Below are 13,350 nucleotides of genomic sequence, written 5' to 3' on the forward strand. Positions count from 1 at the left end.
CAAAAACGAAAATAAAAAAAAAAAACGTGCTTCCACGTTACGAGGGATTTATCGAGGCGGAAATCGATATGCAACAAAGCAAATTATGAACGGTAAGGCGGCAAATGCTGTTGGCAAAATGAAAAGTAAAAGTCAAATAGAGCGCAACAAATGCAAAAAGTGGCTAGACAAGCCAAAGCAGCAGACAACAACAACAACAACTGTAACTACATATATAGATAACTACAATGCTACCAATACACACACACACACGTGAGATGTAGAAACGTAAAGCTTGTAAACCGGCTGTAGAAACAATAACAACAGCAAGTCTCCAAATGTGGGGGAGACTTCAGGGAGCGCCGAAGCTTTTATGCCCTTGCAAAACGTTCGGTAAACAATGAGAAACGAAATTAAAATTTGGAATAGCATTGAGATAGAGCAAGAGAGAGATATGTATGTGTATAAAAAGAGGCTGAAAAGAACAGACCAAATTATACATGTGCATATATACAAACATTTATATATATGAGTAGAAATCGACTAAAGAACACCTCGACGTGATATGAATTGATTTCCCTATTTATCGCCGTATCGCTTAGATCTTAAACTCAGTTATAAATAAATTAAATATTCGAATACATTGGGGGGAGGGGGGAATGCTAAAGTAACGCTTTAAAGAATTCCCACAAGGCCAACATTTCTTTAAATAAATACGAAAAACAAAACGAATATGGTAAATTCATTGAATGCATATTTGAGTTATCAACCGTTTCTGTGGCAACAACACCCGCCCGGTTGACCCAGTTGATTGGCTCACTTATTCCAACTTGTATACAGTTCGTAACAAACAAATTAAATTAAAAAAAGCGAAATGCAAAAAAATAAACACACTTTAAAAACTTATCTCCGCATTTCATTGAAATCGAAAATCTGATAAAAAGAAAAAAAGAAAGAAACAACAGCAAAATGCTGCGTCATAATTTACTTTCTCTCGCGTCATCTGCACAGTAGTTATGCAGTAACGATTACATTTGAGAGTTTTACCACAGCAACATCTGCGTGTAACAATCTCATAATGCCCTTTTCAAATGCAGTGTACGACGAGATGACAACAAAGACAGCAACGAGCAACACACTTTGACTACTTATTCAAGCCAACAGCTGAAACTGAGAGCGACGGCCAGAAAATGTCAGCTTCAAGATAGACGGGCAAAGAAAAAACAACAACAACAACAAAATGACATGAGCACGTGAGAAACAAACGCTTCAAGTCAACAACAACAACTTACTAAATTTCATGACTGTGCCAAAAAAACAAAAAAATACAAATAAAACAAGAAATCGCAACATGAAATCGACTATCAACTACTCTTTATTTATTTAAAGGCAATTTGCAATTTGAAGTTATTAACTTTAAATATTAAAATAGTCATCAAAGTAGCCAATTGATTAAATTACTTGTAAAAGCTTTTTAAGCCCTGCAAATTGATTGCATTAGTTATAAATTTAGTTCATTTTGTGTAGTTGAACTTAACTTCAATTGTCCCAATGAATCAAGGCCTTGATTTTCGCTTCGTTAGTTCAGCGTTCGTTGGTTTTGGTATAAAAAAGCCAGATAAGAAATCGCAAAATAAACTTGACTACTATTCAAAGATAATAATAATTTTTTTTATTTTTAAAAACTAATGGAAACCAATAGGAAATTGATTACATTATTTGTGAAAATCTTTCAAGCCCTGCAATTGGGTATATTTTTTTTTAAAGCCAGCCCTACTTAATCCATGGATTAAGTTGGACCTTTGTTATTGCGCAAATAAAAAATCGCAACACAAGCTCGAATACTTATGATCCATTCCAACATAATTAACATTTTTATATTATTAAGTAGCTGTAAGTAAATGCAATCAAATTGGTTTCCAATAGAAATGGATTACATTAGTTGCAAATGACTTTCAACCCTGCAATTCATTGTATTATTTTTAAAAACCAGCCCTGTTAAGAGCTTAAGTTTAATTGTCCTTATGAACCAGAACCAGGTCATTGATTCTCGCTTCGCTAGTTTTTTCGGTTGTTGGTTGAAGGCTTAAGTCAACCCGTTGTTAATGAACAGATAAGAAATCGCTACACAAATTCAACTACTTACTACTCCTTATCTATTCAAACACAATTACCATTTTTATATTGTTAGTATTTTCATTTCTAAAAGCCAACCCTGGTTTGAACTAGTTTGCGCAGTTCACATCAAGTTCAATTGTCCAATGAACCACGGCCTTGGTTCTCGCTTCGCTAGTTCCTTCTTTCTTTCGTTAGTTCGCCATAACAAAAACAAAAACAATAACTGAAGGCTTAATGTTAACCCTTTGTTATTGCACAATAGTCGCAGCATTCAATGGCAGCTTAGTATTTTACTGCCGGCTTGTTGCTAATGATACCGTGGAAAATGGGTTGCAAAGAAGAAAATTTCGTAAAAATAATGTGCGAAAAGCAAATACTCGTAGATCAACATTATTGTTGAACCCAGCTTTTGTCGTTTTGTTATTCGAATTGTATTGCAAGAAATGGGAACAAATCTAATAATAATAAAGAAACCGGCAATCGAATGCATGTATTAGAATAGAGGCCAGTCACTTTCGAGTCTTACATAGCTTTGCGTCAAACAGCAGCACGTACAATATGTATGCCGCCGGCGAGTTAAAAACCTCCCCACTGTCCCCCTCCCCTCCCCTCGGATCACGACAAAATAGCCACATGGGGCAAGAAGTTGGAAATCTTATATGTGCGTGCCGTCGCGGCCAGTTCAATCGGCATTAATGCAATTCGTTCTCGGTCTTGGCTTCTGTCTGTGCCACCACCTAATTTAAGTGTTGTTCGAATTGCATTCCATGGCGACGCTCGAGACCTCCTCGCTCGTTGCTTTAGCTGCTTTCCCCTGCTGTTTAACAACTGAGTGTGGAGTGTGAGACATCAGCGGGGGCTTGAATTATATTATTATGCCAGCTATACGCATGTTGGAAGGGTATTGTGACCAACCGAAAATTAGTATGAAAGGCAAAAAGAAGTATCCACATATATCTTGATCAGTGTCAAGAAAAAGAATACTTGTTAAAATCAAGTATATTCGACACGAGTTTAATGTGGATTTTTAAAAAATACTATTGTATTTTAGTAATACAAAATTTTAGTATTCTTATACTTATGAAAATCCAGTAAATTTAAAAAAATACTATGTGGTATTTTAGTAATGCAAAATTCTAGTATTATACTTAAGAAAATTCAGTATAATACAGATATTGACACAGCTTTTAACTTGATTTGGCGTATAGTATTTATCCTTGGTAAGTATTTTTCTGTGTAGAATGCAGAAGATAAATTTTCCACTATAAAACACTAACACTAATCACAAAACATTACTATTATTATTTTATCATTTAAAAATGGTTAGCAGGTATTTCACAGTCGATTTTCGGCTTGTTTGTTGTTATTTTGTTTATCAAACACACTCCATTTCCCATTCCTAATTTAAGCGTGTGCCGTTTGCCTAATTTCTTTTCGTTGTGGTGTATTGTTGGCAGTTTGCTTTAATTAGACACGTCAAGTTTTAGGTAAAAGTAAGTGTAGAATAACCTGAAAAATAGGGTTTTTTTTTGAGGTTGTTGTTGATAGTGGTTCGCTTTTGTTGTCGTCTTGTTGTTAATTGATTAGCATTGCTAAGAGACTCGCCCTGATAACGCAAACATCTTGTTTACAATCCATTTGGAAATCAAATTAGAAACGGTACTCCTCAGAGACAAACGAATCAAATGGGAACTACTGCAGAAGAATCTCAGCAATAGAAAGTCGTAAAAAACAATTCTAAATATGTGTGTTTGTGTGTGTTGTGCATATAAAACGCAAAGTTCGAATAATTTATTGATTCATGTCATTGTATGTTCTGGATCTCTCACTTCTATGATTGAGTAGGCGTCAATAGAATTTTCTAAAAATATTTAATATCGATATTACGATGACGATGATGATCGCTGCCCCCATTGTTATTTTTAGTTGTGGGATATTTGTGAACATATATTTGGCTTCTATTTTGTGTATACCGATGAAATGAAATATCATTTTTCATTGAATTTATTGAACTCGTATACATATTTACGTAGCACGTTTAGACAACAAGTAACAATCAACAAACAACAGACAGTAAGTATTACCACATAAGCTCAAGGCTATTGATAAGCAATTTCATAAATAACAAATAGAGTCAAAGCTTATCTCAATCTATTCGTAGCACATGTAACATCATGATGCCCCGACTTTTCAGCCTCGTTATCACAAGCGACACGCACAATACTTTTTTTATTAACAAATAATCTGTGTGGCACATTGTTGCATAAAACAATTACTAAGAAGATAATACGCATTGTATAACTATCAATAGCATTAAACAAAAAAAAAGAGCGCGTTATCTAAAAGAAAAAGCTATGAATATATCCCTAATAAATGATGGTTGATTTGGTTCTATTTTTATTAATGTGAATACACCATAATAATATAAGAGATGCTTTTTATTTGGGGTATTAATGAGTCATTTGTTTTCAGCATTATTGTTTGAATTCTTGCGAGTATCTAAGCACAAATATAAACAGCGCAAAGTGCTTAAATAATTAGTCATAAGAATAGTGTTTTAACCAACAAATGTTCTGAAAAAGAACTCTTGACATTTTATATTTTTTTCTAAAATCAGTATTTTAATCAGTTCATTTCCGAAATACTTTATTTGAACGGATTTTGTAGTGTACCTTGCAGTCTAATTAGAAGATTAATATTTTTGTTATTATTTCGTTACGCTGTCAGATAACTTATACTAGATTAGATGATAAGAAAGTGCGCTTTTTTTGGGCTTGTCTTTGTGCAGAATATACTTAGTTACTAGATAACGAAAACAGTTGTTTTTTCTTTTCGGCTTTTTCGGCGTAACCGTATCAGGCCATTCTCAATGACCCACAACTTGTGCTAATTGCATTTGATGTTGCTCAATGAAAGTAACGAACCTTATCTCGGGTTTTACTATCAAATAATTTCCGTGTTATGTCAACAAATCATTACGCTCCCAGATCGAAAAGTGTGTTAAAGTTAAGACATATATCTCAACAAAAATTTAACGACAAATAAAAACTTAACGACTCTTAAGGCCAATGTTGTTAATTGCCAGAACACATTAACATGTTCATGCGTATGCAAACTTTAAATTGTCAAGTTTCGCACAGAGCTGTTAAATTATGTTATTTAAGAGTGTAAACTGTTAACACGCTTGAAAAACGCTCAATAAATAAATGTGTGTAACTTTGTTATACCAACCGAAAGTGTTGATAATGTATTTGATATGAGATTTCCACTATTGTCGTAATTGATAACGATTTACGATAGTTATTAATTGAAATATGGCCGCAACTAACGATCAACGTTTTCTCCACTAACTGTTGGGCCACATTCGTGAAACTCTTCACGAAATTACAATAAAACCATTTGTCTGCAATGTCCGGCACAATTAGTCGTTGAATGCCGTTCGCCTCGTTTAATTGCCATAACAATTTAAAATGCAAATGTGAATTGTCTACCAACCACAGACTACAAATATTACGTATACGCAGCACGTAGCTGCATTGCAACGACGAATGCAGTCGACAATTCAAATTAGAGAGTACACTTCTTGCATTTAAGCCAAGAATTCGAAAAGGATTGGCAAGACGGAATTGTCACGAGAGTCAAGAAAAGAAAACCATACCTTAAATAAAGCTTTGGCTTTGGTTATAGCTTCGATTAAGCCATCTGATTAATTAGTTAACAAAACGTATACTTTCCTTAATTCGTATTTAATTGCTTTGCTTCAAATTTCTCGAATTTCCCATGCATCACACGTAGATTAGACACTTGCCCTTTCACTTTAAAATCTTTCGGGGCATGATGTCTACCTTGACTATGACCATTAGGTTTAAACTTGGCTGCATGACGTTAAATGCTAATGAATTTGATAGTTGTAATCGTCTGAAGCCCAAGCCACGTCTCTGTGTTGAACCAGTTGAACTCATTTCGTTTCTCTAGAGCACACCAAATACCCATTATGCGACTAATAATAAATAATGAAAATAATTACAAGTCAAATTGTATAACGAAGCAAACGCGCGCGACTTAAGGTCAAGCAATTTTTCATGCAACACCTTGAGAAGCGGCTACCACAACCAACATGTGTATAATGTATGTACACAGTGAGAAAACAAACCTACTCAAAAAGAAGCCTTACATTAGGGAAATATTAAATTGAACATAAATCCATTGCCTATTAAGCTTAAGCCCTCAAGTTTATCAAAAAGGTTATCTTTAGTACATTAGGAGATACAAACCAAAAGATAACTATTACATAATAAACTTTAATTAACATCAACCCATTGCTCAAGTTATAAAATTGAATTTTGGATTTTGAAATAAATATAATCCTATACAAATATCGCTATTTAATAGATAATAGATTGTTACTAATAAAAAAAAAACTAATTAAATTTTACCAAATTTCGAAAATTCTTTTAAAAACAAGTCAAAAACTGATCTTTAAAATTTAGAACATTGTCCTAGATTACATTTTATTTTAATTTATATCTTAAGTTACAACATTGAATATTGGAATTCAGGAAACTTCAATAAAAATAAATAAATATGATCCTATACAAATAACCCAATATAAATAATAAGCTCAAAATTAAGTAATAAGTAATAGATAATAAAAAGTGAAGATAAAAAATAAATGAAACTATCTAAATTTACCAAACTTCGAAAATTCTATTAAAACAAGTCAAAATTCTGATCTTTAAAAGTTAAGAACTTGTCCTAGATTACATTTCATTTTAATTTATAACTAAACGCATGCACTCAAATCAAGAAGACTTTTTCTCTCTGTGTATGGATGCAAAACACACCTCGCAATGGGCAGTGGCAACAACTGATTTCAGCAATGCGGGTTTTATGTGCGTGGGCGGGGGGCAATTGGGGGGATCTCTCTTCTGTGAAGGAAACCGGTTGTCCACTCCTCGGATCGGCCTGTCGTCGAGCCGACCACAAAAAGCACTCACACACACACACACACCTCAGTGGCGAGTGATTTGTAATGAGTATGTATAATTGAAGTTGCCCCAAAGCAGCCATACACATTATACATTACTATTATACTATACTATATGCGACTACTTTTATGACCCGCGCTCTGCCTTTCAAGAATATGCCGGTGGGTGCGCAATAATAACAAAAACAAAGCAACAGCTAGAGCGGGAACTATGCCGAAGTCATTTTAATTGAGCGAAAAATAATATTGGTTCTCTATATATAGTACAAATCCACATATACACACATACACATATATTTCCAGCTTTGCTTTCGAGTTGCACTGCGTGTTTATGGCGCATATACGAACGCGGAGGCGTGGGGAAATCGGAGGCAGAGGGAAGGGAGCAGGTGGCACGCGGCAAGCGTCAAGCGGCATGCGACTTGGCACGCGATGAGACCCTAAAGTTAAGAATAACAAATAGGCCAAGAAAAGCAGGAAAATCCCATAAACATACTCACAACGCTTTGTCAAAATCCAAACACACTTTTCACTTCAGTGGAAGTGGAAGGGTAAGGAAATCGAAAGTGCAATACAATGTTGAGCATTGTTAATTTAGAACAAATTCTCTACATAAGCAATACTCTCTAGCAAACTGAAGTTTGTAGAGTGGGTCTATAAAAAATGTACCACAAATAATTGCAGACAGATAATTACAAAAATATTGTTCAATTGATTTTTCAAGTAATTGAAAAAGGAAAGAGAAAAATGCATTTCAATCAAAATAAAAATTTTCCTAATAATAAATATGTTTTTTTTTTTAAGTTAAACTAGTGTAATCTATAGGAAATATTCACTGTACACTAACATCGCATAGATCAACAATTAGTCAACACAAAAAAAAGTATAAGAATATGATATCACGAAAATTCAATCCTTATTGTATCGATGGCGTAGTCAAAAGCTTGACAAGTCAATGTCAACATCATTATCTATTATGATACGTTGCCGAAATTGTTAGAAGAGTGCAAAATAATGATGCAAAAGAGATGTTAATTTTATTTATTTAACAACCACACAAGACATCAACATATAGATACATATGTATGTATAGGAATGTTTGTGCACACATAACAAAAACAATGCTATAAGAATGGCAATAACAAAGTGAAGAAGCAGTTTAATGCTGGCAGTGATCCAAGAAAGGAAAAGGCACGCCAGCTCACATACGTGTAGTCAGCAAGTGTGTGTGTGTGTGTGAGTAATTCAGGCAGTCATCCAGTCAGTTATTCATTCAGTCAGTCAGTCAGCTAGTCAGTTTGTTGCCAGCAGTTCGTGCCCAGTCAGTCACAATGTGCGGCAAATAAATCACATTAAAAATTAAACAGAGCAGAGAAGCGAGCAGCGACAAGAACAACATAAAATAACAAAATGCAGGCAGAAGACACAAACACACCCACCCATACACACACACTCTCAAGCACACAATACATTCAGTTTGAGGTAAATTGAAGCGCAGCTTTGACAGCCAAATTGAACGAACTGTAAAGCTCAGCGTCGTTGTTATTGTTGTCGATTTGCTTTCGCTGTGTTCTTCCTCCCTCTTAACGAAAGTGAGACGACTTTGTTGTGCTGCCTTATGTTATATGCTATACAAGCGCAATTTGCTTATGAAAGAGATGTTGTTGTTTGGTTTTGTATTCGTTGTTCGTACTTACATTGAGCTTCCAAATGATCATCTCCTCGAGTACAGTGTCCATGTTGCTGTGTGCTCCACTCAGTGCATAGTCCACGGGATTATCACATTTGCGCTTTTGCTGCTCTTCTTCGTGGCGTTGTTGCTGTTTGCTGCGTCGACGTAATGACAGCGATGACAATTGATGTTGTTGTTGTTGTGTTTGTTTTGCTGTTGTTGGTGTCGTATGATTGGTTGACTCGTCGAATATTTGCAGCAATTCCATGTCGCGTTTGCAACAACAACGACACACACGTGGCATTTCCGTAAGCTCGCTTACTTCTCCGCCACCTTCTCCTCCTCCTCCTCCGCCTGCTTCTTCGTTCTTTGTCTTTGTCATCGTCACCTTTGCTAATTGATCAGCATCTGTAGACATTTGTTGCAATTTCTGATTGCTGCTGTTGGCACTCATTTTATATTTGTTGTTGACTTTTGAAATTATTTGATTTACTTTTTATAGATTCTTCTTTCACTTGTGTGCACTCTTTCTCACTCGCACTCACTCACATTCACTCTGAATGACGACGGCGTGCTCTGCTTTCTTTATTTCTCTCTCGCTCTATCTTTTTTGATCGCGCGCGCTCTCACGATCGTTGTTGCCTTTCTTTTAGGCTTTTGTTTTGTTGTTCTGCTGGCGTAACGCGCTTTCGTTTTAACCACGACGACGAAGAATACCTAAAAAAAACGCACAAAATCGGGTGTAAAAAGACAATTCATATGCAAAAAGGCGACATTTTTGAAAGCAACAAAAAAAACAGAAGAATTCTGATAAGAGTGCGTGTGTGTGCTTCAGCCGGGACAAGTTTACGCTGCTTTAGTAGGCCAACGGCCGAAAGCTGAAGTCTTTACTTTTAAGTCTTCTGGGGTTTATTTAGGCCGTCGCACTCTTCTCGAGGACAGCTCAATTGGCTGCAACATAGCTTTTGGCAAAGCACAGGTCAAGTGGCATGTGGCAAGTATTGCAAGCACGCTTGCAACTGCAACACAATAACGACAACGCAAAACAATTGGCCTTTCTTCCCTATTTAAATAAACGACACACGAACACACACATACACCTAAATTTAACACGCACACGGGCGACAATCAAAATTGATGCAAGAATAGTAATAATAAAAAAAGAAATAAATAAAAATCACAACGCACACAAACATAAATTCAGCAGGCTAAATTGAAGGCAACAGAAATTTTCATTTCTTTACACAGCACGAATTTAATTTATTTCTTATTTCGCGGTATTTGTGGCTTGCTGAGCGACAGCGACACTAAGTAGACTGCACGCGACGCGTTTAACTTTCATACTGAGAGGAAATCCAACTAGACTCAAATCAAAACCAAAAGTTCTCTCTCGCTCAACAATTTCTTGCTCTCGCAACCACATGTCAGTGTGATGGGGAAAGAGCGTGCAAGAGAGCAAGTGCTTGCTGGTTGATTTGGAGAGAGCAACACAGCAAGTGGCTATAAAAATTTCACTGAAAATGCCGATTTAAAATTGCAGTCTAGGCAAAATAAGTGCAAATCATGCAAAAAAGGAGGCAACGTGCCAAGTTTAATATGCTCCCCTTGCAACGCAATGCATGCAACAAAGTAGTAGTTTCGGTTTTTTTTTGCAAACTCAACGAGTTGTGCATCGCTCAGCAAGCAAAAACAAAAATGTGTGTGTTTTGCGCTCTGTTTTTGTTGGACTCCGCTTTGATATTTATTTTCTTAGGCTCTGTGACTCGCTCGCTCTTTCTCTCGTTCGCTTACAAAGGGAACCGTTAGGACAAGGAGAAGGAGGACTACTAAATACTTGTGACAGGGTGTGTCTTTGAGTTTTTTGCTTAATAAAGAACAAGCAATTCGAATTCTAAGAGCTATTCATTTTACCGTTGTCTTGCAATTACTCACATTTTACGTGCATTTTTGTGTTCGTTATCGACGCCACCGCCTTAGCGGCGGCGTGCGAATAATTTACGTCGATACAACCGAAGTTGCTGTTTTATATGCTCCCTGGCAACGATTAAGTAATGATACACTTGACCTAACCACTAGAAACTAACAAAGTTATCGCGTTTAATATTAATAAAGATTCAAATACTTTTAATTGCTAACAACTACGAGAAAAAAGTTTGACTAGGTCGACATTGACGAATGGCAGTGTGAAGAAATGAAAAACAACAACACTAATATGTCAGAAGCAGTGTGACCATGCAGCGAGTTTTGAAAAATATTATTTTTAATTGCCACCGGATCTCACTTCCTTCGGAATATACTGTTATATTTCCAAAAAGCGTATACAACGCCGCGTCGTTTAAAAAAATATTATTAATATTTAAAAATATTGAGTGCATAATAAAAATTATCATGCTAAAATTAAATTATTTAATAATTAATATTACATTTCGAGCCATACTTTACAAAATAATAATAATGCAAAAACCAAAAATGGGTAGTCGCTTCTAACCAGGGACTCCGCACTTTTTCGTTAGCTACTTGGTATGTACCATGGTACCAATAAAATACTTTTGCAACAGCTGTTTTGGTGCATGTGTGTGTGGGTTAGTGTACGTTTACTGAAAATAAGAGAAATGCGCTTGGAACAATTTTAAGATGTCCACACAAAATAGTGCTAAAGTTATAAATCAAAAAGAATATTTAAAGAAATATCTGTCTGGCGATAAGGAGGGCAAGAAGAAAAAGAAACACAAAAAGAACAAAAAGACGCAACAGACCAAAGTAAAAATAATCGACGACGACGCACACGATTCCAACAATGAGGAAATGGATGAAGATTTGTTATTTGGCGGCGAAGATGCACCCCAAATTGTTGGCGAATACATCGAGGAAAACCCTGATGCTGTGCGCAGTAAGTGGCGCAATATTGCCGTGAAGGAGCCGAAATCCGAGTCAGACACCGAAACAAATCCCAACGAAAGAAAACCAACCACAAGCGAAGATGATTTATGGGGTCGCAAGGCGTCGACAATCAAAATCAAAGAGGAACGTTCACCACCCGCCATTAGAATTAAGGAGGAGCGTGGCAGCATCTGTCCAAGGGAACGAAGCCCACTAGCCATCCGCATTAAGCAGGAGAAACGCAGCAGTTCCCGTGAACAAGGTCAGAGTCCAGCGAGAAGAATTCCGAAGTCGCCACAACGGCAGCGGCGTAACTCTGATCAAAGTCCGCCAAGACGTCAAAGGAATGAGCATCAGTCTGGAGCAAGAAAACGAAATAATGCTGATTCAAGTTCGCCAAGAAGACGTTTGGATGCGGAACAAGATCAATCTCCTGTGCGCAAAAGACGCAACTCGGATCAAAGTCCACCCAGGAGTCATAGAGATCTGGATCAAAGCCCGCCCAGGCGTCAAAAAAGATGCGGATCAATCTCCACCTAGGCGACGTAATGCTGCGGATCAATCTCCACCTAGGCGGCAACGTGCAGCTGAGAAAAGCCCGCATCGCCGACGACGAGACTCAGATCAAAGTCCACCCAGGCGTCGTCTGGAAGCAGATCAATCTCCACCCAGGCGACGACGCGATTCCGATCAAAGCCCGCCAAGACGCCAACGAGGCGCTGATCAATCGCCTCCTCGCCGCAGACGTGACTCCAATCATTCCCCGCCTCGTCGTCGCCGTAGTTCCGATCAAAGCCCACCAAGACGTCGCCATGGAGGAAACCAAAGTCCACCCAGGCGACGCAGGGAAACAGATAACAGTCCGCCCAGGAGACGTCGCTCCAACAGCAGAGATCGTTCTCCCAGACGACACAGTCGCGATCAATCTCCAGCTAGGCGAATTAAAAAGGAAGAGCGCACAAATAGTCGTTGGGGCAAGGAGAAGTCGCCATCGATGTCGCCGCCGCCCACTCATAAACCCAAAACGCAGCACACGCTGGATGGCAAGAAGGCGGGATTGCAAAATGCTCAGTCGTTAAAGCAGGAAACAGAGCAACGACGACGCGAAGAGCACGAGAGATTCGAGAAAATGTCAAGCGATGTGTCCGGACGCAATGCCGAGGTGCAGATTCGCAGTACTGGGCGTCGCGGAAGACGAGCACGTGATGCCGCTGCCGAGGATCCGGCTGAGCTGAAACGCAAGGAGGCGCATGAACAAAAGAAAAAAGAGCTTTACGATCGCTGGGGAAAAGGACTCAAGCAGCTAGAGGCGCAACAGGAGCGACACGCAGAGATGGCACACGAGGCGGCCAAGCCGGTGGCCCGCTATGCCAACGACGAAGATCTAGATCGGCACTTGCGGGAACAGGAGCATGCGGATGATCCAATGTTGGCGTATATGCAAGCGAAACGCAAGAAACAGGAGCAGCTATCGAATAAACCCGTGATGCCTGTTTATGCGGGCAGTTATCCGGAGAATCGCTTTGGCATACGGCCGGGCTATCGTTGGGATGGCGTCGATCGTTCCAATGGCTATGAACAGCGCTGGTTTGACAAGCAGAACGAGCGACGAGCTGTGCAGGATGAAGCGTACAAATATAGTGTAGAGGATATGTAAATTTGCATTTCAAATTTAGATTCAAATACATATTTTTTATAAAAACAAAACCGATTT

At 37.9% G+C, this 13,350-nt stretch overlaps 2 protein-coding genes across 5 annotated transcripts in view; one reads left to right on the forward strand and one right to left on the reverse strand.

Moving 5' to 3' along the window:
* LOC117576651 (probable serine/threonine-protein kinase yakA) overlaps positions 1–10,949 on the reverse strand; it is a 32,429-nt gene extending 21,480 nt beyond the window's left edge. The window contains exons 1-2 of one of the 4 annotated variants that reach the window (XM_034261588.2): positions 10,689–10,949; positions 8,782–9,473 (exon numbers count right to left, since the gene is read on the reverse strand). In XM_034261588.2, coding sequence (XP_034117479.1) covers positions 8,782–9,210 — 429 coding nt within the window. In that variant the 5' untranslated portion in view covers positions 9,211–9,473; positions 10,689–10,949. Of the gene's footprint in view, positions 1–8,781; positions 9,474–9,944; positions 10,094–10,688 lie in introns of those variants that run through there. The other 3 variants (XM_052008018.1, XM_034261590.2, XM_034261589.2) reach the window with 3 other exon arrangements.
* A 261-nt stretch (positions 10,950–11,210) lies between these two features.
* LOC117576652 (BUD13 homolog) lies at positions 11,211–13,308 on the forward strand. Its single transcript, XM_034261592.2, is given in 2 exon segments — positions 11,211–12,146; positions 12,148–13,308. Coding segments are annotated over 2 exon segments (1,902 nt in total). The 5' UTR covers positions 11,211–11,390; the 3' UTR covers positions 13,294–13,308.
* Positions 13,309–13,350: the final 42 nt, after the last annotated feature.

This window comes from Drosophila albomicans, chromosome 2R (genome assembly GCF_009650485.2).
Source record: "Drosophila albomicans strain 15112-1751.03 chromosome 2R, ASM965048v2, whole genome shotgun sequence".
Classification (NCBI taxonomy): Eukaryota; Metazoa; Arthropoda; class Insecta; order Diptera; family Drosophilidae; genus Drosophila; species Drosophila albomicans.